This window comes from Oryza sativa, chromosome 4 (assembly GCF_034140825.1).
Source record: "Oryza sativa Japonica Group chromosome 4, ASM3414082v1".
Lineage (NCBI taxonomy): Eukaryota > Viridiplantae > Streptophyta > Magnoliopsida > Poales > Poaceae > Oryza > Oryza sativa.
In genome coordinates this window covers 13,430,976-13,456,117 of record NC_089038.1, presented here as the reverse complement: position 1 = coordinate 13,456,117, position 25,142 = coordinate 13,430,976, and the positions used below count along the sequence as shown (strand labels likewise).

The window sequence follows — 25,142 nt, the reverse complement described above, 5'->3', positions numbered from 1 at the left end:
GAGGGAGCAAAGGCTGACGAAACGCACATCCTCTCGATAAAGAGACAAACAAACCAACAATCCCCTCTCCTTCTTCCTACTTCTCCAAACTAGAGAGAGAGAGAATCTTGCCATTGGCCATTGCCATGCAAATGCAGTCTATAAAGATAAAGAAAAAAAGCATTTGCAGAAAGACAAGCTAGCTACTCATGCATGCAGCTGCCTTAGCCTTACTAGTAGTAGATTACTAGTGCATTGCTTGAGTGAAACTGATAAAAGGAGTAGTAGTGAACTAGTGAAGTCAGTGGCAGTGAGCTTCTTGCCTCAGCTTGCAAAGGTGGTGGTGGCGAGAGGAGGAAGACGACGTGGTCGAGGAGGAGAAGAGAAGGCGAGCTGGTTGTTGTTGGATTGGTGTGGGGGGTGGGGGGTGGTGGTGAGCTAGGGATCGATGCGGGCGGGGGCGTACACCATCCACCAGTCGCTCACCGCCGAGGCGGCCGCGGTGCTCAAGCTCGCGCTCGGCATCGCGCGACGCCGCGGTCATGCGCAGGTCACGCCGCTCCACGTCGCGTTCGCGCTGCTGAGCCCGGCGTGCTCGCCGCCGCAGCAGCAGCCGGCGCCGCCGCCGTACGGTCTGCTCAAGCGCGCGTGCCTGCGGTCGCACCCGTCCGCCGCGGCGGCGGTGGCCGCGCACCCGCTCCAGTGCCGTGCGCTCGAGCTCTGCTTCAACGTCGCGCTCAACCGCCTGCCCACCTCCGCGCCGCACTCGCCGCCCCCGTCGTCGTCCGCGCCGTCGGGCGCCGTGGCGCCGCCGTTCGCGTCGTCGCTCATCCAGCCTAACCCGACGCTCTCCAACGCGCTCGTCGCCGCGCTCAAGCGCGCGCAGGCCAACCAGCGCCGCGGCTGCGTCGAGCTCCAGCAGCAGCCTCCTCCTCCGCCACCGCCGCCGCCGCCGCCGGTGGCTGCCACGGCGCAGCAGCAGCAGCCGTTGCTCGCCATCAAGGTCGAGCTGGACCAGCTCATCATCTCCATCCTCGACGATCCCAGCGTGAGCCGGGTGATGCGCGAGGCCGGCTTCTCCAGCTCCACCGTCAAGAGCAACCTCGAGGGGGAGAGCGCGCTCATGATGTCCACCTCATCGTCCCCTCCGCCGCCGGCCATCCCACCTCACTTCTTCCTCGACCCCAGCATTGGCGTCGGCGGCAACGGTGGCGGCGGCGGCGGCGGCTTCATGCTGTGGCCGGCGCCGTTCTTGAGCTCGCCGGGCATGGCGGTGCCGTCGTGCAAGGAGGACGTGAGGGCGGTATTGGAGGTGATGGTGCGGAAGCAGGGGAGGCGGACCAACCCCGTGGTGGTCGGCGACTCGGTGTCAATGGCGGAAGCCGTCGCCGGCGAGCTCCTGCGGCGGCTGGAGGGCGGCGACGTCCCGGACGAGCTCGCCGGCGCGCACCTCCTCAAGCTCCAGCTCTCCTACGTCCACGTCCGCCTCATGAGCCGCGCCGACGTGGACGCCAAGGCCGCCGAGCTCCGCCGCAGCGTCGACGCCGTCAAGCGCGGCGGCCTGGTCGTCTACGTCGGCGACCTCCGCTGGGCGCTCGACGAGGACCACCACCACCACCACCACCCCGGCGCGGACCACCACAACACCGCCTCGTCCTACAGCCCCGTCGAACACATGGTCGCCGAGCTCGGCCGCCTCCTCGGCGACCTCCGAGCCAGCGCGCCGCCGCGCGGGCGCGTCTGGCTCGTCGCCACGGCGAGCTACCAGACATACATGCGATGCCGCCGCCGCCGCCCGTCGCTGGAGTCCGCGTGGGCGCTCCAGGCCGTCGTCGTCCCCACCGGCGCCGGCACCGGCCTGGCCCTCAACAACCTCCACGCCGTCGCCACCACCACGAGGTACGTGAGCACCCCCATGAATCTTACGCCCTTGCCTTGTCCGCCATTTGCACGAACACCTACTGTTCATTCCTTTGTCCCTGCATGTGTCCCAGCAGCCTGATTCTGGCACTGTCACACTCTCGCTGTCCATTCCTCCTGCTTGTGCTTGGTGTTGTTTTGTTGTGTTGGCTCCTCTTCTTGCTAGCTTGTTGTTCCCTTGCTGCTGCTGCTGCTGATCAGAGTCAGTGGTCAGCTCACTGTTGGGCATGCAGGCAGCTATGCTTAGCATTTGCTTTGCTGCTTGTGATGTGTTGCTGTCTGGAATAGGAACAGCTAGCAGGACCACTTTGTCATCTGATGTTGCAAGAACCATCTCTCTGAACATCCATCCATTTACTATTACGGCTTACTGCTTCTGTCCTAAAATATAAGCATTCATCCGAGTTTTAGTACCAATTAAGATCGAGGTGAGAGTGGGTGCAGAAAAATACGGGGTGGTTGTGATTTGTTGAAATGAGAAAATAGTTACATGAGTTTATATTTTGGGCCAAATTTTGAAGGGTAGAGCTTGCTATATTTTTAGGACTTAGGGAACAGTTTCTTTTTGTAAGCTATTATGACAGGTTGACAAATATGCCTGAAGCATATTTTTCACATTAATGGGGGGGGGCTTCTTCATTCTTTCAAGATTCAGATTCTGCATGCTGGAAGATAGTAGTAGTAGTTGTTGTAGTAAAAACTTAGGTTCAGGCTTCAGAGAGGGAGAAGAAAAATGGTTGTTCATGGGGAATGTGGGGAGGTGGTAGTGTTAGTACTGGCTTTTTTTGGCTCTGCTGGGGTTGCAGAGATTCCATCTGAATCCTGGCCAGTTTCTGCTCGGCAAAAAAGGCTTTTCTCTGATGCAGCAAACAGTGGCGCAAACACTCCCCTTTTGGTACAAATGTTACACTAATTTAGTAGTCGAAGGCATCACAGCCTTATTCCAGTGCTGCTGCTGCTGCTGTCTTTTGCCCTTTTCCTTGCAATGATGCGTCTCTCATGCACAAGATCAAGTCACATTTGGTTCAGGGTAAAGGATTCAGATAAAGATTCACACTAGATTTCTTACCTGCTGCTATAGTTATTTTTATATGCACTCCTAGTCTCGGAATGCTATAGGACGGACGGCATCCCGTTCGAAAGAGATGATGCCTCATATATCAGGCGATATCTCAGAGGTATCATCCCGTCCGAATAGGGTATCAAGAGGTACCAGGTCGTCCCGTCTGAACGGGATACCGTTCTGTATCATTTTCCAATTTTTGGGGAATTTTGAGACAAATTTCAAACTGAGTTTCACTTTCTTGTACTACTGTTAAGACTAACTGATACTGTTCATGTGTCCAGCAATGGAGAGCCTGTGCAGCAGGCCATGGTGGCGACCAACCACCAGCAGCAGCAGCAGCAGCTTGCTAGCCCTTTCGTCGCCATGGCCGCCGAGCCGGCAGCGAGGAACGAGCTGGATGACAAGCTGCTGGTACTCTGCACCGAGTGCAGCCACAACTACGAGAGGGAGGCGTCGGCGGTGAAGGCGGAGGCGGCCGCCGACGAGGAGGGCCCACGCGCCGCCGGTAATCTCCCCGGCTGGCTCGTGCCGGAGCCACCCAAGGTAGGAGAAAGAAACAGAGATGTGAATCGATCAGAAGAGGTTTTGATTTAGAGTTCTTGGAATTTGCATTGTGAAAGTGAGGGGAATTCATGTTTGAGATATTTTGGTTGTGTGATTTTAGGAGAACTATTTGATCGAGCTGAAGAGGAAATGGAGTAGGCTATGCAGAAAGCTTCATCTCTGCGGCGGCGGCGATCCATGCTCAGGTCAGTCGTTTGGAGCTGGAGCTTATGGCAATGGACCAAGCAGCCTCCTCCCATGGTGGTCAGCTTCTTGCTTGCTGCCGAACGGCGGCGGCAAGCCGAGCATTGCGGGGTTCTTGGGCATGGAGGCGTTGCGGTGGTCGCCGCCGGCGGCGGCGGCGCTGCCGTCCCTGAGTTCTCTGAGGGAGCCGGAGTGCCAGGACGTGACGACGGCGCTCGCGCTCGGCAGCCTCCCGCTCTCGGACTCGGCGTCGTCCTCCGGTGGCGGCGGTGGCGACGGCGCGGCGGCGCGCGAGCTGGAGCGGAGGCTGCGCAAGAACGTGCCGTGGCAGCGCGCCGCCGTGGCGGAGATCGCCGACGCGGTGGCCGCCGGCGCCCGGAGCGGGAACGGGACGAAGGGCGCGGGCGTCTGGCTGCTCTTGAAGGGGAGCGACCACGCCGCCGTGCGCCGGGTGGCGGCGGTGATCGCCGAGACGCATTGCGGCTCAGCTGATCGGGTCGTCGTCGTCTCCGCCGATCCCAACAAGTTCGGGTGCGCCGACGATTTCCGCTCCGACGTCGTCGCGAGAGCGTCCATGGCGGCGGCCGCCGGCGGCAACAAACTCGTGCTCGTCGTTGACGACGTCGAGCGCGCGCCGCAGCACGTCGTGGAATGTCTCGTGGCGGCGTCGAGGAGCGGAGCTCTGAAGGACAAGTTCGGCGGCCAAGAGCTCGATCTCTCGGGCTCCGTAGTGGTCATGACGACATCGAAGCTCGCCGATGCAGCGGTCAGCGGCGTCATCAGCCTACGGCTGTACACGTCGGAGCAGTCGCCGCCGTCCGGGGACCTCAAGAGGAAGACGCCCACCAGTTCACCACCAACAAGCGACCGCAAGCGCGCACGGGCACGGCGCAGCGCCGGCAATGGCCACAGCCTCGACCTCAACCTCAACCTCTTCGCCCACGACGACGACGACAACGACGCCGGAGACGTTGACGACGACGACGACGGCGTCCCGAGCGACATAACCCACGAAGGCGGCGGCGACGACTCCGGCGAGCACGGCCACTCGCACCACCGCCTCCTCCTCGAGTCCATCGCCACGCGCGTGGTCACCCTCGACGGCGACCACCACGGCGCCGCGGCCGCCGTCCGCGAGAGGCTGTCGGGGCGGCTCGACGGCGGCGGGCGGGAGCTGCGCGTCGACGGCGAGGCGGCGGCGGCGCTGGCGGCGGCGTCGGGGCACTTCGTCGACGAGGTGATGGAGCGGTGGGTGGCGGAGGTGTTTGAACCGGCGGCGGCAACGGTCAAAAATGGCGGGAAGGCTGTAGTGTTGGGGGTGGGGCCCAGTGGAGGTGGGGCCCACGAGTCAGTAGGGTTCATGGGCTCGGTCCTTCCGAGTAGGGTCCATGTGGACTGAGCCCACCCAATTTTTGCTCCCCTTTTGGTGTACTAGACTAGACTACTAGTGTCCTTAGTTTTAGTTTCTTTGCATGTAAAAAATTGTGAACTAGGAAATGGAGAATTGGGGGGGGGGGGGGGGTTTAATTTATATAAATTCCTTTTCAATTGAAATTGGTTTGTGTTAGGGTATCTGGGGTTTAATTATATTCATGTCTTAAGTCAGAAACAAAATGCAATCTCTGTGATGCAAAGAGTAAGGTCATGTTTAGATCCCACCCCAAATTTTTACACCCAGTCACATCGGTTTAAACACATACATGAAGTATTAAATATAGGCTAAAAAATAACTAATTGCACAGATTGTGACTAATTTGCGAGACGAATCTTTTAAGCCTAATTTCTCCATGATTTTATAACGTGCTGCCCAGTGAACATTTGCTAATTATGGATTAATTAGGTTTAATAAACTTCTCTCGCGGTTTACTGATGGAATCTGTAATTAGTTTTTTTTATAGTGCCCGAACATCCCATGTAACACCCTATATAATATCCGACGTGACACGCCAAAACTTTACACCCCTACAACTAAACACCCCCTAAATCACTAGATGTGAAATGTTTTTTTTTTCTGTCACAACTCACATGTGAAGATAAATTTTGGTAGGCCTCATCTTTTGGCTTATGTTTATGCTTATCAGCCAAAAGTTAAATTTTCAATCATAAATTTAGAGTTAATTTGTAGGTCTTTTCATCGTAGTTTTTTTTAGCTTTTGTTTTTAGATCGTTAAGAACACGTATATAAAAGTTTTATAGATAAATTATTTTTTGTTTGCAAACATGTCGTTGAGATTGATAGGTAAAATGGAAGTTTGATTTGAAATTGGTCAGATGATTATCACACCCAATTCACATCTCAGAGAAATGATACAACCTTAGAATTCGTCCTCAAGTCTTAAAACCGGGTAAGACTTTGCTCTGCCCATTTCGTCTATGGTCTTGACTCATGTAGTGTAAAAATTGGATCTAAACTTTCCTTTAAAAAAAATCTAAACTGACTGGATGTCTGGATCCCACTCTCACGTATCAGAGGTGGAAATCCCTAGAAACGCTCCCTCCGTTTTAGGTTATAAGACTTTTACTAAGTCAAACTGTTTTAAGTTTGACTAAGTTTATACATTAGTTTCATCAATTCAATAATTGAATATATTTTCATAATAAATTTGTCTTGAATTAAAAATGTTAATACTTTTTTTCTACAAACTTAATCAACTTAAAGTAGTTTAACTTTTATCAAAGTCAAAACGTCTTATAACCTGAAACAGAGGGAGTAAGATTTAGAAAAAAAAAACTTTGTTCATCAGCATTCTTAAAAAAAAACTTTTAATATTTATTTTATTTGTTTCTGTCTTCGAATAATCGTACTAAACTCAATTTCATCTGTCATGCATTAGCTCTTCAATGCAGTGCCTTATATGTTATACTGATAAAAGAACATAAAAATGAATTCTACATAGTTTTAATAATTGATGGAAAGGCTCTACATGAAGTCGAGAGATGAAAATTATACGGGCCAATGGATGGGAAGTATATTTTTACCCTCCTAACTGGTTTCCTTTTTTTGGCACCGCATTACTTTCCTATTTTAGTAAATTTATGCACCTAAAGTTTATACAACTCAAGTTTACACAGCTAAAGTTTAGAGAACAAAAGTTTATAAGTCAAAAGTTTACATACCCGATTCAAATTTGAATTTGAATTATATCTGATTCAAATTTGAATTTGAATTCAAATATTTTTCATATATAGTATTTCTATACATCTAAAAGTTTATACACCTAAAGTTTATATACTCGATTTAAATTTGAATTTGAATTCAAATATTTTCTATATATAGTATTTCTATACATCTAAAGTTTATACACCTAAAGTTTATAGACCCAAAGTTTATAAGTCAAAAGTTTACCTACCCGATTCAAATTTGAATTTGAATTCAAAATTTTTATATATAGTATTTCTATACATAAATTTTTCTAACTTTTGTTTTTTTAAAAAAATTGTGTGGTGTACTGTAGTAGAAAGAGAAGAAGGGGAGGAGGAAGGGGGAGAAGAGGGAGGAGTATATCTGAGTATAGGGGAGGGGCAGGGGGTGATCGCTGGGCGGATGGGGGAGCGATCACCCGTCCATTAGGATTTCCGCCTTAAATATATATACATCACATGTACTTATCCTTAATAAGATGTAAGGCATATGGTTGCCTACTGTAAGTGAATACAATTGACAAATGTGGCGTATATCTAACCGTAGTGAAATGGATGGCCTATTTATCGGTTGCTTGATTTCTCTTTGTGTAAATCTCAATCATTTTTTCTAAGAAGCAGCCAGTAGATTCTACATGTAAATACTACTCCCTCCATACTAAAATATAAATATGAGGCCACCTATATTACCAGAAAAAAAGTCAAAATTCATTTTTTTACTAATAATTAAACTAATAGGGTACATGTTTAGTGTCATGTTATATCTTATATTTATATTTGCAATACTTCTGTACGATGCTAAATTTCGTAGTTATTGATAATACATTATGGAGAAAAAAAATCAACAGTCAAAGTACATAGGGGCTAACCCAACTTAAATTTTGAGACTGTGGATGAAGTACATGTGTTGGATGCCAAGGGCTTGAGAGGGACAATTGGACGAACAAACAAACAAATTCCGTGGCCCCTCCCCTCCAAGCTTTTCTCTTTTCATATTTTTTACCTCACTTTGTCTCTCATTGGATTGGATTCACATTATTCACCTCTCCCCTCTCTGTCGCCGGTTGCCGGCCAGACCGACGACGCATCCCCTCTTCCTCTGCCCTCTGCTCTGCTTTGCTTTTGCCATTCCCCTGCATGCAGCTCAGCTGCAGAGCGCTGCTTTGGTCGCATGCTCCTTGCAAAAGGCCTTGGGACAGCCTGTTGTTTGGTAAAAGGAAAGGCCACGACTTTTTATCTGCAGTAAATAGGCTATATGACCCTGTTGTATGTTTTGATAGATGCCAACTATGTAATGTCGCAACTATGTTTGATGCAAACTGTAGAAAACTGAATGAGAATTTTAAAAAAGAAAATCAAAAACCTCATTGCACAATGCACACATAACCTGCTAATCCCTTTCTTTGCTTTTCCTTTTGGGAAAAAGAAGGGTTATCCATTCCTATCTCAACCCCTGCATAGCTTCTGAATTCTCATGGCATTGTGGTGTCCTTGCCCCCCATCTTTCAGCCCTTTTTGTGGCACTTTTAAGGAAGATCAGATCACTCTCGGTCGGTCGGGCATGCTATATGGTCGTCGTCGTTGCTAAGCACGGGAAAGAGGAAGCTTTTCCTTTTTGCAGCTCCATTTTATCGCGTGCATAAATTTACCGGCAACTCGGTGCAGAAAGAGGCCAATCAGAAAGCTCCCTTTTTCCTGTAATTACCCCCCCCCCCCCCCCAAAAAAAAAAAAAAAGCTTTAACCCCCACTTTTGCCTTTGGAGAGGCAGTAAAAAGAGGTGAAGGGAGATGGATGGACACTTATCAGTAGGGATAGGCAAGGAAGAAAAAAAAAATATACGGAAGATTTGAACCAAACTGTGCCGACAGATGCCAATCTTTAAATATAACTAAATTTAGCATTTCAATTTTGCCCTGAAATATAGCTACCTCTCCATCTAATCCCATATCGCAACTCTCTCTCACTTCATTTCTTCACCCGTTTAATAGTCTTGACCAATCGCAATTATTTTTCATTTAAATTTCACCTTAACCTTGATTAAAAAAATTTTCTTGGGTGCTCCAAAGTACTTATTAATTTAGGACAATGTAACCTTGAGTGTTCCAAACTACCGAGAGTATAACCTGAATGATTCAGATTCGATCTTCTTTTTCTCTGGTGAAATGAACGTACCTCTACTTGTTAGACATGATCCAAAGAACAAATCTTGAATAATATCAGAAAAGATTTTTCTGCACAAGTGATCGATGAACGGCAGTATTTTATGGATGAACCGGCTGCTCACCTGCTCCAAAGTCCAAACACTCGGTCTACAGAAGACTATCATCTTACCAAGACCCTGCATTGTGAAGCAGACATCCAGTGTTGCATCAATCAATTGAACATCAAACTCAATTCCAAGCGTCAGTTCAAAGGGTAGAATTCAACAAGCACAACCGATGCTCATCTGGTTGTCTTGTTTAGCTGAGCATCCTGCTTGTCAAAGCTAACAGTTCTTCTCTGAAAAAGCAAACAAAACAAATAGTTCATACATAAGCAGTGGTCTACAAAGAAAAATCATGGAGGAGCTCAAAATTCATATTTTATTACTATAGTCAGGGCATCCTTTTGACAACAGATATGATTGCCTGCACATTTCTTCAAACAATTAGTGTACACAGCCCAACTCTGCCCTGAAGCTTATGAAAGAATGGAATGTGATTTGTATGACATTACAAAGGACAGGTACAAACTATTGTACAAAGAATCCTATCGAGCTAACTTAACTCAAAAACAGTCAAAACTCGAAACTCTACAGTGTGTCAACAAGGGGACCTCCCTAAATCTGCCGATGTAATGTACAGAGCGTGACCGACTTGCTCGTCGGAGATGGCAGCGACGGGGTTTTCCTGCCACCATGTTTTCAAAGCTCGAACACTGCACATGATGAAACCTCCAGTAAGGCATGAGCGATCATCGATGATGTTCTAGCAAGTCATGACCCATCATCCGAAGTGGTTTCATGAGAGGAGCAAGGATGCTGTAATCCATCCTCAGGCATGTCAAATTCAAGCAATAGCTTCAACTGTTCTCCAACAGCACCTTGTTGGAGCTTCATCTCCTCTATAACCATAGTCTCTGCTTCCTTACATGATTGCTCATCTCTAAAAGCAAGGGTCCATCTTCCATCAACAAGGTACTTTCTTGTCTTCCCTTTGTATTTTTCTGTGTCCAAAAAGGGAACTGTAGAAGGACGGATACGTAAATGTAACCATTTTGCATGCTTTTCATCTATTCTTGGCTGAAATAAAGTGAAAATGTTCACATTAGATTACTCACAAATAAAGATACTTTTACAAGCTAGATATTTTCAATGAATATGATTTCATCATGCATGAAAAAAACAAAAGATTTGCCATGTAATGATAATACATACATCAGACCCAGCCAAGGGAGCTGTGACACGAACAATTCCACGTTTTTCCTTGAGAGGTAATTCTTCTAAAAGAAGAATCCACCCAGAAGTTCCATTAGATAGAGCCAAAAAGCAGAAGTGGCGTTCTTTGCCCCTCTCAAATGCTATTCGACAAGGGACCGCATCAACTGCAACAACAATGCGGCAAATCGAAGTATCAGTAAGTGCAGGAAAGAATTAAGACAATTTTGCACTTGTGATGATTTAAGCATGAAAAAGTTTAAATTTCCAGGTAAACTCAGACCTAAGTTAACTTCAAGTCCAGGTTTGGGTACTGAGCCATCGAAACCTGCTAAAGTTGCTCGATTATTTACAGGCAAATCAGTTGGGGAAAAAATAGGAGGCTGGTCGGTGAGAGTTTCTCCAAGGCAGAAGAGGATAACTTGACGCTGTAGCACAAAACCCTGGAAAAAATCATCACATATCTCAGTAACATTAATTCCTAATAAAATATGTAAATTAATAGGCCAGCCATTTCACCAATAAATTAAGCAGAGGCATAGTCAACTATGACAGAACAAGTCATATGTTCCAAATTTATTGCTTTCCTTACCTTCGAAGGAAAAAATAAAGCATAGCGCATTGAAAATAAAGCTCAGAAATTTAGTTTCATGTTTCAATTTGTGACTCTAGCAGCAAAACACAGAGGGTACAAAAGATCTAAATTCACTCAAAAGCAGCATGATGTTTCTTCCACCAGCATACAGGTCAGAACATATGTAAGTTAAGAGTAGTAATTGTAATGATGTAAACACTAGGTTTCTCAACTTCAGTGATTATCACATTTGTTAGGAGAGAGTTTTTTATTTCGAGGAAAAAAAAAAGGAGAGAGCTTTTTATAGCCTGAGCAACAAATGTTGCTTACCTGATCATTGGACTCAACATGAGATAAATTCAGTGACCTCAAAACTGCTGAAAGCGACAAATGCACAATGCAGACTATGCATATTGTTTTTATATATTCTTATCAAAGGCCACTCCGCAAGGTGGACACCAGACAGGGTAATTTATTTTCCTAAATCCCAGAGTGGCCCTGCTTGCTTCTAATAAGAATTACTGTCCTTCCTAACCATGCCACTATCTCCACTTATGTCACCATAGAGCTACTGTTGTCGTCATGTCACCAAGGTTGCCATGGCCACTGTGAAATCCTTATTGCTGTACCACTGGGGCCAAGCCATATATGCCTGCTGGCAGCATGAGTAGGCACCATTACTGACAAGCCACACCACACTGCTCCACAGCACTTCACCAAACATAGGCCATTACTGTCACATGCCAACATGAGTATGACATCAACTGCTATGCTCCCGATCTGTCATCTGTGTGTCGCAACGCTCTCACTGCATCAGTTAATCCATCCACCTCAGCTTACTTGCCATGAGACCATGCCACCATGACTGAGTACCTGTCTTGGTGATTCATATCGCGCACCATTCACAGTCCACCTTGCTAGCCAAGATCTACCAACAGCTCGATAAAATTCATAGGACAAGAACACTGAACTAGCATTCAGCTTTAAAATTTTCATTTCGGAAATGGCGATTAGAAATTTTATCTTAGTGCATCAGCTTTTACCATGTTGGACAAGAGTTCCCAAACAAAAAATAAAACCTAGCAGGACATTCACTCTGCATATAACTTAGAGGCATTTTTAGTAGGGCTTCTTGTTGGCATTATTACTGTTGAAATATAAGACAATTGCCAACCCTTCTCAATAGGCTATGTTTTTTAGTGAACCGTCAGGTGCATGCAACTCAATATGACATCAGAATTAAATGTTCTATAATTTGAATACAGTGCAATTTAATTTTTTTTTTCAAAAAAAAAAAAGAACTGTGCTAGTTTCTATCCTGCATGTGAGGTCTGGATGTGCAAGTGAATTGTCTGACTTTCACCATGAGCTTATAAGCCTTTGGGTGAACTGGCCAGTGCATGCAAGTGCAACTCATAATTACATTGTATTTACAGAAAGATCAGATAGATAACTAGATAAACCTTGAACACAAACTCTCTAAACGTCAAAAATAACACAAAACATATGTATTATGGTGGTACTGCCTCCATTGATAATATGAATGGTGTTTTAGACTTGTGATGACAAATTAAGAAAAATACACTATTACAATCATATATCTACTATATTTATGTCTTCTGTTACACCATTAAAATTAGAGTATCCCTTAAAACATTCATTTTCACTCATAGAATATTGAACAAGGCATGGTCATATTCCAATAATCGTTCTTATCATTTCACTTTACCCATTTTGCAACATAAGGGATCTTAAAACCATACAAATAAGAATTTGATACAGCCTAAAGGGCAAAGTCTGTTACTTTACTCCTTCCGTCCCATAATATAATGGATTATGCCATCTTTTGCAAAAAGAAAATTAAGTTAGTAGCAAAAGAACAAATCATGGTACAAAAGGTGGTAGTTGGGAAATAAACTAGTACAAAAGTTTGGTACGTGGGGAATAAACTACTAAAAATTGGTAGGTAGGGAATAAACACTTATTCAACAAAAACACCAAGATGTAGATTTTACAGGGCCATTATTTGGTATGTTAATTCACATCCAAAGAATTACTTAATTCAGATTCTGTTAATAAGGGACTCCACTTAGTAGATTTGGATTTAAATGCAACATAAAACGTTCAACTGAATTCAAAGAACCCAAATAATATTTGTCTTCTAAAAACTCATTCCAGTACAGCCAAGTTCCATAGCTTTGTCATGCAACCCCAGCAGCCATAAAATACCTAGCATGCAACTCCAAATACCTCAACAAGGACTTTACAGCGCCCCAACCAGTCAACCACAAGCAGTTGTTACGACCAGTGCACCTTTCATAAGTTGTCATCAACTATGATGACAACATCTGGGACTATGTGTGACCACATAAGTCTTCGTCTCTTACGTTAGCTTTCATCTCGGTTCTCTCCCTTGGTTGCTCTCTCATATCCTACCGTGACAACATCAAGGACTCTGTGATGGCACAAGTTTTATCATGCCTTATGTTAGCATTCATCTCAGTTCTCTCCCTTGGTTGCTTGTGGTCAGTGGATATTTCTATGCTTGGAGATTGATAGAGGATTTCATCAGCATTTGGGTGGGTATTGTGTTTGGGAGTCCTCCGCATCTTTTGTAGATCTACAGCTAGCAAGAGTATAGAACTGCATGTATAAAAGAACTCAGGACATGCGTATGTGTTCAAATAACAGTTTTTGCTGATTGTAACAGTGCAAATCAAATTGTGATCTGATTATAAAGCAAATAAGAAACAACTTCTAAATGATCAATTGTAAAGATTAATGTATTCGAGCCATTAATAGGAGAATTTTTCAGTCTTGTTTCGTGTTTATTCTGACCTGTGCAACAAAATTGCTATTTTTCATGGTTTTATATCCATGGCATCTGAAAAGTGGCAGAATCTACTTCATTACCTACACTGCTGGTAATGCTCGAAATATTTCAGAGAACATTTTGAAGTTTGATATTCTGTGTCAAGAGCACACAGTACAGCATGTCTATCGAACCATTACAAGTTATAAAATGTAAAATATAGCCTTATACTACCAGTATGACAAACAAAAGTAGGACGGTAAGGAACTTTGCAGACTCCAAAGTAATTATAAACTTTGTACTAACAAATACAAATTATCATCTTGTAATTAGCTGATTATCATGCATGTACATCCATTTAATTTTTTAAAAACTGACCATGAGCACAATGATGACTGAAGTAAATCTTTGTGGCCACATTTCCTACAGATTCCAGCACAGCAACCAGCAAAGAATTGTGGATATGGTTATCAATGGTTTTTCCATTCGGTTCTCTCTCTTACATGTTATTCAGTTGCCAATGGATATTAGGACTTCTAACCAAAATAGGCAATACTTCTGTGTCAGGCACTCAGGCCCTGTCATATTGATGGTAATAAAATCCAGAAATGCATATCAACGGAACAAACCTATGATTTCAGATCGGTCAATTTTTATGGATGAGTCAAAAAAAATGAAAATATTTACATACCTTCACCATCTCATAGATTCTCTCTGCGATGGCAATGGACGAATCACCTGAAATACAGTGCATATGATTCAGTACATCAAGTTTTCATCATGGTTCAACACAGTACAGTTGAGGACAACACAGGTCACATGGCATGTGATCAACGAGCTCTGACCTCCAAATGAACATGAATCCAGGGGTAAAATAGCAGACTTGGATCCTTTAGGTGGTGAAGATGTCTCGATTGCTAACTCCAGTGGAAAAGGTAAAAAAGTATAAGCAAAGATAACCATTTGTAGTACGTGTGGAAAAAAGATCTTCCACCTCAAAATTGAAATCTACCTTTCTTGCAATTCTTCCAGGCTTCTTTAACAATAGGAACAAGCAAGTCCCGCCAGCATCCTCCAGATTCGTCCAAAAGTTTTATACTGTAATCCTTATGCGAATCCTGCGCGATTAAAACATTGTGACAACATTGAGAAATTTAGGCTAATTGTACCAGATACATGGGCAGCATGGATTCATCTCTGACACGAAAGGGTAGTGACAATGTGGAAGAGAAAAAGAAGAGGGTGGGGGTGGAGGGATACATAAATGCTTGATTTAACCTTCACATCCATGATCAGTACAGAGTACATGAAATCTGACAACATTGAGCACGAGATATGACAGTTGGTAGCCTGCCTGTCCTCTTAGAAAGGCATTGGACAGTATCCCATATACAGATATTCTCTCTATCACTACATCTTTGTACCTTTCATTTAGTGATTCAACTAGTTAACTAGCCACAACCAAGCGTACTGTGACATATATGGGGAAGTTTCAAACATTAGGATTAGGAGATGACACTTGCTTCAAAGTCAGGACTAGAAACAACAAGAAAGAACTGCCAAGTTCCCAGTGAATAGTGATCTGGTGAGGGATCATGTATTGCTGTATCTCCTTTGAAACATCACAGGACTAAAATGCATCAAAACATACCTTTAGCCATTTTAGATGAAAAGCAGTGAACTCTTCTTCTCCATGGGGTAGCAGTTGCCTGAAAAGCCAGCCACCAACTAAGCGAACATCTGCAGATACATTAGATCTGCAGAAAAGGGCAACTAATGCATCGAGCACCTGCAAAAAATCAAAGTGCAAACGATAGAAACGTCCCTTAATATATGAAGTATGATAATAAAATAAAATGCTTGAATATTGGAAGTCATATTCAAATATGTAGCACATCAACCTCTAAGTGTATACTACAGCGAAAATTAATGAATGAATATTAATACGGAAACAGGCGTTCATGATTCATGTAGGTGTGGATATTTTTAAGTTGCAAATATATTCTTTCAAAATAACCTGATGTAGATGCAAGCAAGATAAAAAGATCATCTTGAATAAGAAAATTCATAGATTTTTGGAGAGACATCAGGATGACTGTATCAGTTACTCAGTTAATAATAAATCATTAAATCTATAATACAGTTTATTGAGGTGTCTACAGGTTGTAGCCCATACTTATATAACAAAATAAAGTGTGCACCAATGATTAGCCATGTACTGATGGAACAACAATTTTAGTTAATGACAGTAAGTTTACAATCAAAATAAATTTAAAAAATGATGCCATTTTTGAGGGAAAAATAACCTAAACCTATATTACGAACATGAGGATCTACTGGTAATGTCCATATGGTTCAAAATTAAAACAAACCTGATATCTGTGGAATTTAGAGGTCATTTGCCGTGGATGATGACACTTTAAACCGTATTTATCCTGTGGAAAGAAGACAAAATGCATAGATATAGCATAGTGATAACAAATTTACTAGAGAATAATTGACAAACACACGAACAAGAAAGAAACAAGATAGTTTTATTTGTATCTCAATTTAATAAGCATGGACCTGCGGACAATTTGTCCTAGAAATCTGTCTGATTCTAGGATGGCAAGTTCAAAATTATCTTCTACTCCCTCCATCCCAAAACATACCAAGAATATACCAAGTTTTAGCCCTTGGCACGGCTATTAAGGAGAGGGGTAAAAGGACTTGTTTGTCTCCTTGGGGTGGGTGAAGTGTGGGCTGGTGGGCCCAGACTAGTTGGGGTGATAATAAAACCAAGGGGTAGTATGGGAAGTTTAGTAGTAAAAATCACCTTTTACAAGTATTAGTTTGTTATATTCCGGACAAAACTTGAACTCTAAAAGTTGTTATATTTTGGGATGGAGGGAGTACATGACAAATTATGATCATGAAAAGAATCATAAATGATATTTGTTGATGAAGCGCAGGGCAACGAGTTCAAATAACACCCCTTCGAGCACGAAATTAACACCAAAAGACAAAACAAACATGTAGGTGATCTTGTAATAGTCTATCACCAAATTAAACTTATAGATTTAAAATTCAGGCTCAACTAAAGAGGGGCTTGGGAAAACAAGAGTAAATTCATTTAAGTCATAAATTAAAAAGTTATAAACAAAAGTTAGCACTATAAACTTTCTTTTTGTTTCTCAGTACACACAGGTGGGGGCCAACTTGAAGTTGCAATGTCAGTAGGTAACATACTACAGGGACTACTTGTGTTTCTTGATATTTTTCTTTTACATGTACAAGGCTCTAAGCCCCATTGCATGTCTTCCATATTATACAATGAGATAACAGGAGACAATATTTGCAGTCAGATACCAGGCCACGTGTGGGTTTCTCTTATATATTATAAGATAGTAAAGGACTTAATTGTGGACCCCACTATGTCATAGAAAGTTTTGGAAAGTAGTAGACGGCACCAAGTATAATTGCATCCTGCCAAGTGTGTGTGAAAGAACCAGCAGTATACCTGAAGCTTCCTTACATACATATCAAAATCACTGCAGATGCTGTCATCTGCTAGACCGCTACTGGATGAAAATAATTGCCTTTCAGCTAGATCTTCTCCTACCAAAGCTTGCTGCAGGTTCACAATACAGGTGTCAGAAAATTAGTGTGCCTAAGACAGCTCACATGATCTTAACAAAGGTACAATATAACATAAGTTAACATGATTAACATAAGTTAATCATGGCTCCAGTTGTTATGTACTTATGTCATTTCAATATTGAATGTTAAGCTATAGCAACAAATGTCACATAGAAAAAAGGGAGTTTATGTACTATATTAATAATAAAAGTTCACAAAATTAGTTCCTTCAAGCATACAAACAGATGCATCATTTTGCACAAGCAAAACAACATAGATACCATTACCACAGCATGATTAATTTACAAGGCCCATCTAACAAACATGTAAATCAGAATTCTGGGTGTGATAATAGCAGAAGTGTACTAATGTTGCAGAAGAAGAAGAAGAAGAAGAAGAAGAAGAAGAAGAAGAAGAAGAAGAATAGCACTTACTAATAGAAGCTTCTTATGCTGCTTTCTTTGAGGCAGAATTCCAAGTGCATCTAGCATTGATTCATCAAGTTCTAGAAAGACAATATGGACTCAAATAATTACTATTTTTGGAAATTCCACAGTGAAAATATTAGTTAAATGAGGACAGTAAAAGTACCTTTTGTCTGCAACAATGTAGAAAATAAGCACAAAGAACCTAAAGCTTGGAAGTCATCCCCACTTATTATATAAGACAGCAAATGTTCCCTGCAAATAAGGAAATGGATTCATATTTTACCATATAGAATGACAAAATATGTAAAATTATGCACGTACTACTTCAACATCCAACCTTAACATACCACAAAGCAACATTAAAAACATCAATTAAAAACAAATATCTTCATAGCTGTGTAAATATAGGCATATGCATAAGAAAGGTCTATGTCACTATCTACTGTATCACCTATGATAAATATAGTGCCTAAGGTTATCCTAGAATCATTTAATCAAACTATTTTAACTTACCAAAGTATTAGGGAATATTTATATTGGCCATACTAAGGAATGAGTAGATATATCTCATGCAATATTCTGTAATTTCATAAAATTTTATTGAGTTTATCTGCAAAATAAAGTACGTCACAACAGTGCAAATTGGTCATTACAAATGCATTCTGGAGACCATGTCAGTGTCCCAATAATATTTTTTTCATAGCCACGGGGAGCAGAATGCATGAAGAGAAGAGAATTGCACTAAGGTTCTGTAACGTCCTGAATATCCACATAAACATAGGTCTACCAAACCGCATACACAAGATATTTGAGTCCAGTTTTTTTAAAAAAGAAAAATCAGCAGGAAAATTGCAGCAAGATCTCCCTTATATTTATGGACAACCACGACAGGCAACTTACGATAATAATGACCACACTATCATCCACGCACCTGATATCATGAACATCTCCAAAGAAACCAGAGAACCCAACAGATCGAAAACATGCCAAGTCTAACCATGAAATTCGCTAATCTATTAATATAAAATTAACATTCTAGTTGAAGTGTGCGTGGAAGGATGAAGGTAATGGGTGCTACTACCCTCCCATGCATTTTTTATTGAACTTTGAACTTGGTGGGGTTTTTTTTTTTTGTGTGGTTTGGAAGCTCTCAAAATATGTGGATGCCTGGAGCATTACTAGCCCCCCACTTGCTTAGGGCATGCTTGGGATGTTAAAAAAACCTGGGGTATCCATGGGGATGGGCAGGGTATATGAACTAAAACCTGGCCATTGGATGTGAATGAGCCAAGAAATTGGGCCTCCCAAACAAGGACTTAGTGCTGTCATTTGGATTCCTAAACTTAAAAATCATTTTAGTAGGTCCCTAAAAATAATCTTTGTGCCACTTATGCCCCTAAACTTACAAATTTATCAGGATACAAATGGGTTCAAGCCTTCAAGAACACAGTTAGTGTAAATATCGAACAATGGAGTGGTAAAACAAGATCATTCTGCATACATGTTTGTGGTGCGCACATGAGCAATGGAGTGGTGCTTGGCACATGATAGACATTCTTACTAACAAGTTTGAACTACTAATTCTACAACTAAAGCATAACTATAACAAATTATAAAATATCAATAAATGCGTGAATAAGATCCCAATGAACCTTTTAATCAGAATATACCAAATCTACCAGAATTTCTAAGATAAAATGTACCTAGCAAGGAAGATCATGCCAATAAATCCCTAACGATTTTAGCATATAAAATGTACTTCGCAACCATTATATGCCTAACAATACCACGTACCATGTTTAGAAATATATAACATACTACAGACTACTGCCTTATCCCCATTTCCAGTGGAAATTACCATCTATAGTTTACAAATTAGTACTAGTAAGAACTACAATCAAGGAGTTTGCATAATGGAAACTCAAACAAAGCAAGAGCAGCATACCTAAGCGTATTGCCTTGGCAACAATCACTTGATGATGGATCATCAGGCAAGCAATGCGTGTTTGATGAAGACAAGATATCCGATTTGTCTTCATTTGACTGGTCTATATCTGAGGTGCTAGTGCCCTGATTGTCAGATATGCCATTCTCATGCTCAGAGGTATAACCGTTTGGAGTTCCTTGCTTCCTATCATGGCAATCAGGTTGATGGAAAAGGGCAGCAGCAACAGTGCTTGCCATATCCTTGTTCTTAAAAATGTGAAGTATACAGCAAATCAAGTACATGGAAGTAGTGACACTTATACCCAAATCCTAGACAAAAGAACATGAACATAATAAATTTTAACAAATAGGAAGCTTAGGTATCAAAAATAGGATGCAAAAAATATTTCTCGCTAAACTTACAGTGCTCTGCCTTTGCAACGATGGGAGTAAGAACCGAAACACCAAAAGTTGCAAGATATTTTCAGTGATGAATCTTCCAAGATCAGGAATCCCAGAAGACATAACGTCACTGAAATAATAGAGTGTATCTTCAATTTGCACAATTGCATCCTCAACAGAGGCTGTTGGCACAGCAGAATCTGCATTTCTGTAGAATAGAACACAGACGGAAGAAAATAAATTATTTTTGCACATTTACTATAACTGTCAATGCAGAAGGAAGCCGTTTTTATGACATCGATGTCTTAACAGCACGAGGACACAGGCCAACGTGTTATCATCAAATGAGTGGCATATTCTGGATGCAGATGGACCTTAGTGACATGTTCTGGATTTATCCATGAATGGCGAAATGAGTGGCACACTTACCGAACAGAACGAACAACCAACTTATCCAAGTCAATACATTGTTTCTGAAAATGATTGACCATGTCTGAAAAATAGTCTGACAGTGGTGCACGTGAGACAAATCTGTTAACAGATTCATCTCCAACTGAAAGAAAAGAACGATCTGGTAAGAAACAGCACAAATGCAAATTAAGAACTTGCATAACAGACATACAATGGCCATCAAGGCTATCCAACCTACCATGGTACACATTAAGCGTCAAAGTACGTATAGCAACTCTAATCATGCTGTCCTCATGAAAAGCAAACTTTAAGGCCTCAACATACAGCGGAAAGGAAATGACCTCATCCTGCATATAGTATAGAGAAAATCTGTTACAAGACTGTGTTTCATATAACATGTACAGCTCAACTGATCCAAAAAAAATAATGTAGCAAATAATGTAAATAGACCAGAAAAATAGATCCAATAGATCTGTCTTCAGAACTAAGTGGAGCTAAGAGAAACTATGGCACTGGAAGGAAATGCATGCGTATAATATTGCTGGCCTCGATGGGGTGTCAAGAATGACATAACAATAATGGCGAATTATATTGTCGGATTCAATCTGAAGGTCTGTTTGTAATTGGCAGCTAGGAATTTGTCGTGAGCTACTCCTATTGTATACACACACAAATCAGTAAATACAGAATAGAATCCTAGTTTATTTATCCAAACAAAAGAAGCAAGGAAAACAATACCGAAAGTGCATAAAAAGGGATTGGATGAGTACATTTTTTGTCTTCACGAGCAAAGAAATTGTATTCTTGTTCAACTTCCCACTTATTGCCCTTCATGAAACAAAAATCAAGTAAGCCAATATATATAAAAAAAATGAATGATGTCAGTGACGTTCGGACTGGTTTACAAACCGTAGAAAGGAAATGTAATATGATAGCATCTCATCGATTTGAAAATCAAATGGATACGTTATCAAGAAGTTGATGTGCTCATTGCTGAAAATATAGTCTGCAGAAAATATAATTGCTTACAGATTAGAACCTTCAAAAACAAAATAGTGTAGACACAGGATAGATACCGCATTATTGAGTGAATATTCATTGTCTGTAGTGACTTACAAATTGAATGTTCATTCCGCAAATTCTGGATCATGATGCTCATTGTCTGTAGTAACTGTAGAGACACTCTTGAGAGCTTAGAAATTCTCAAAATACGAGCAAATTCACCCATAATCTGTTTCTCCATGAAAAATCTGAAAGAGATACCAATTAAACAAATAGATCAACTGATAATACCTCCAAGATACCATCCCATTAAATACTTACTCGAAGTATGACGGATCATGCTGATCTCCATAGATCATCAATTCTGCAATTGATCTCAATGCTTCAACAACAAAATCCTTCAAAAGAAAGATCGTCAGGCCAATCAACTTAAAATTGTCACAAAAATTCTGGCGATAACCAGGAACATCAACTATACCTTATTAGCTTCATAAACAATATGAACCTTCTGTAGCTGATCTGTTAGATACCTGCAGCAAAGGACCTGTCTCAGCATAAGATATGCAACAAGTATAGGAATAAAAACCAAGGATGAAACTTACATAGAGCATTAACATATGAGTATGCAACAACTTTTGATTTAGCAAACATTAGAAAAGGAATGAGAAATGTAACTTTGAACAAATATCAAAATTAAATTGAGCATAACAATTGTAACTAAACACAAGAAAAATCATGCCTCGTGGCTTTGCGTTGTTTATGCCTCCCCCCCCCCCCCCCCCTAAACACACACACACACACAAAAATACCTGGGGTATTTCAACACTTACTACAAACTAAATTAAGGAAAGATGGTTCACGATGGAAATATGTGTCCCAAACAGCTATGGATTACTTTATCATTCATTAGAATAATAATGAACTTACAAATTGAGGGTTCTTAACAGGCAGGCATTTTCTTTTTTTACTAGCAAATAAACTATAATAAAAAGTTTATATTAGTTAAAATGCCCCTTTTGTGCTGTGTGCTTCTAATTGCAAGGAAGCAGGCACAAACCACAAAGTGATATTTCCACAAGGTTATGGTATAAAAATGCACGTTGTAGCTTGTGCAACCTTCTTAGTGTAATTATGCTGCTCAACCATCACAGCTCATGTGATTCTTGATTTTAATATATATCGCACAGACAAACCCCCACAGAAGTAAATAATACTTCCAAGGTGAACTACTTTGATCATGACTAATCCTGCATATCCAATCTCAAAAACAGTTGTTCTCCAATTTATCTCCTCCGTATTACAAACTTTGTACTCAACAACAGCAAATGCAAACAGTATTAAGCAGTTGAGGACATTACATCATGCCATCAGGGGACAGGAGAGGAAGAAGAATCCCCTCTCTTGTACTGTAGATTTACATATGCCTCGGTTCTGGTTGGTTTACCACTTCCATGACTCCTCAATTCTAAACCAAGCTTAATAGTTGTACAGTTCATAGAGAAGTCGACAACAAGAGATAACACAGACATGAAGGCCTACTTAGCACAAAATTAAGAAGCGATTGGATTGGAATCGGGCGGAGACGAGGTTTTAGTTGGACGCAACCGAAACGAAATTGCGCGCTGATTCCGGCTACAGCCTACAGCGCGGCGCAGATCTGCGCGCGGCGGCTCCCCACGAAGACCTAACGGGACGGGGAGGGAGGGCAGGTAGGTAGGGGGGGGGCACGCACCGGAGCTCTTCGAGGGAGAAGCGGTTCCTGCTGCGCCAGAACAGCCACATGTCGGCGGCGACACGCCCGCCGCGCCACCCGGCGGCGGCGGCGGAGGCGCGAGACGGCGGTCGTCGGCGCGAGGCGGTGGCGGGGCGGGGCGGGACGGATCTCCTCAGCAGCAGCGGCGGTGGCGGGGCAGCCCTGCGCGTCGTCGGCGGCGGCGGCCCACCACGGTGGCGCAGTGGTGGTGGTGGTGGTGGGGCGCGCGGCGCATCGCATCCGCGAACGCGGGGCGGAGGTCGCCGGCGATCGGTCGGACTCTCACCTTTTTTTCGTGGGGTTTTTTTTTCTTTTTTTTTCCCCTTCTATTCCTCCTCCGGGTTGGGTTTGGGGCGGCGTATCGTCTCGTATCGCCGTGCGTGCGCCCGGTTGCTTCTCGTTTGGGCGTCGCGTCGCGTCGCTCTTTTTTTTTCTTTTTTTTTTTTTGGTCGCGCTGGCGCCTAGTGTGCGTGCTTGCGTGCGTAAATATGGGCCGCCGAGCACACAGGCAAAGCGACGCCGACGTTGCGGGTTTTCCTATTCGAGCTGCGAGCGAATCTGTCCGTTGTTAACTCGGCGGTTTTTGCTGTGGTGTAACACGCTGTTGAGGAGATGATGCAGATGACCGGGTTTTCGGTTGCTATAATAATAGGAGAGGGCCATGTCACGGGTGAGCTGGCATAGAAATGTTGTGTTCCATCTTTGTTTTATGGGAAAGGAGGTGTACAAGATGTTTCCAGTGTAATGACATGTTTAGGAGATAACGAGACATGTGTCATGGGAGTTAATTGATGAATAGGAAGTACTAAGTGACTACTCCCTCGAGTTCCTAATTTGTTAACGTTCTAGACAGGATTACACATATCAATGAGTGATTAATTAGTGTTCCTACTTCCTATTTTACCCCTAATAAATACGGTTTCGAGGCACACCAAACCACAACTTGCTCTTGATTTGAGTGGCCATCGCATGCAAAACTGAAGCTATTAGTCTTGAGTTTGATTCTTAGTGGCCATATATTTTTGCATGGCATTGTGGACGTGTGACTGTTGGCAGCGTCGACCACAACGGCGGCGTCGACTCTTGGACAATAGCGGCGGCGTCGATGTCCTGCACTTCAGCACAACGGCGGCGATGTCCACCTGTTGTGCGAGCTTCACCACCACAGCCGCAGCGTCGATGTCCTGCACTTCTGCACAACGGCGGCGACGTCCACCTGTTGTGCGAGCTTCACCACCACATCGCCAGCGTCAACCTGCTCCACGGCGGCGACGGTGGCTGTGTCCTGCACGACCTGCTCCATGGCGAAAGTAGTGCAAGGAGGAGAGTAGAAGGCAAAGAGCCAACAAACAGCCATAGAAGAAGGAAATTACTCCGCTCGCGCGAGAGTAATGGTTGAACAGGAAATGAGAAGTCAACAGCGCCTGCGCAGCATGCATGCATGACGTTGGAAATAATGGGTGTAATGGCCGGCTGCATGCAGGGGCAAGAAGGTCCAAGATGAAAAAAAAAAGCTAAAACATCAAGAAATATCATATAATTCTTCAAGAGCTAAAACGTCAACAAATTTCACACTGGAGGGAGTATAATTCAATATCTATTAGTATTGAAAATGAGTTGGATACAATCCAATGATCCGGAAATCTCTCGCAAAACACAGTAAATCACTTATTCTCTTCAACCCCTCTTTCTCCTCAAATCCGGTGGTTCCCCACCAGTGAGGGGAGGGGAGGGGAGGGGTCAGACCTTCCTTCTCTGCTTAGTAGTAGGTGTAGTTAGGTTTTCCCCTTTTCAGGTTCATCCCGTTTCTTTTGTGCAGTTCAAGGAGGTCGTCAGTGTCTGGCCTTACTTGTCCCAAGAAACTCCGGTGATGGAGGAACTTGCCGACGAGATCCTTCTATCTATGAGTTGTCGGGTCTCTCCAAGACGTCGGCAGCTGAAGGAACA

General features: G+C 43.0%; 2 protein-coding genes across 3 annotated transcripts; one reads left to right on the top strand and one right to left on the bottom strand.

The window, feature by feature from the left end:
- Nucleotides 1-290: 290 nt before the first annotated feature.
- On the top strand, nt 291-5,375 carry LOC4335415 (protein SMAX1-LIKE 4). The gene is made up of 3 exons (XM_015780681.3): nt 291-1,878; nt 3,247-3,508; nt 3,630-5,375. The coding sequence occupies exons 1-3, from the start codon at nt 428-430 to the stop codon at nt 5,109-5,111; spliced, it is 3,195 nt and encodes a 1,064-aa protein (XP_015636167.1). The 5' UTR covers nt 291-427; the 3' UTR covers nt 5,112-5,375.
- Nucleotides 5,376-9,415: 4,040 nt separating this feature from the next.
- Nucleotides 9,416-23,563, bottom strand: LOC4335414 (protein TRANSPARENT TESTA 9). Of its 2 annotated transcripts, none has more exons than XM_066309656.1 (21): nt 23,175-23,563; nt 21,921-21,986; nt 21,764-21,840; nt 21,557-21,690; nt 21,350-21,446; nt 21,211-21,268; nt 20,679-20,787; nt 20,459-20,582; nt 20,051-20,237; nt 19,647-19,957; nt 17,865-17,953; nt 17,708-17,778; nt 17,155-17,265; nt 16,028-16,090; nt 15,307-15,444; nt 14,668-14,773; nt 14,501-14,572; nt 14,347-14,393; nt 10,553-10,712; nt 10,270-10,436; nt 9,416-10,134 (listed from the first exon to the last, which is right to left on the bottom strand). In XM_066309656.1, exons 1-21 carry the CDS (start codon nt 23,433-23,435, stop codon nt 9,829-9,831), a joined length of 2,754 nt encoding a protein of 917 aa, XP_066165753.1. In that variant the 5' UTR covers nt 23,436-23,563; the 3' UTR covers nt 9,416-9,828. The 2 variants fall into 2 exon arrangements, with proteins under 2 accessions (XP_066165753.1, XP_015636168.2); XM_015780682.3 differs by having other exon boundaries at nt 21,921-21,972.
- Nucleotides 23,564-25,142: the final 1,579 nt, after the last annotated feature.

Coding starts and splice junctions, on each gene's coding strand:
- LOC4335415 (XM_015780681.3), top strand. CDS start 428: ATGCGGGCGGGGGCGTACACCATCCACCAGTCGCTCACCGCCGAGGCG. Junction 1,879..3,246: donor GCCGTCGCCACCACCACGAG/GTACGTGAGCAC, acceptor TCATGTGTCCAG/CAATGGAGAGCCTGTGCAGC. Junction 3,509..3,629: donor TCGTGCCGGAGCCACCCAAG/GTAGGAGAAAGA, acceptor GTGTGATTTTAG/GAGAACTATTTGATCGAGCT.
- LOC4335414 (XM_066309656.1), bottom strand. CDS start 23,435: ATGCGATGCGCCGCGCGCCCCACCACCACCACCACCACTGCGCCACCG. Junction 21,841..21,920: donor TTGTTTATGAAGCTAATAAG/GTATAGTTGATG, acceptor TTTCTTTTGAAG/GATTTTGTTGTTGAAGCATT. Junction 17,779..17,864: donor TACATTGTTGCAGACAAAAG/GTACTTTTACTG, acceptor TTGTCTTTCTAG/AACTTGATGAATCAATGCTA.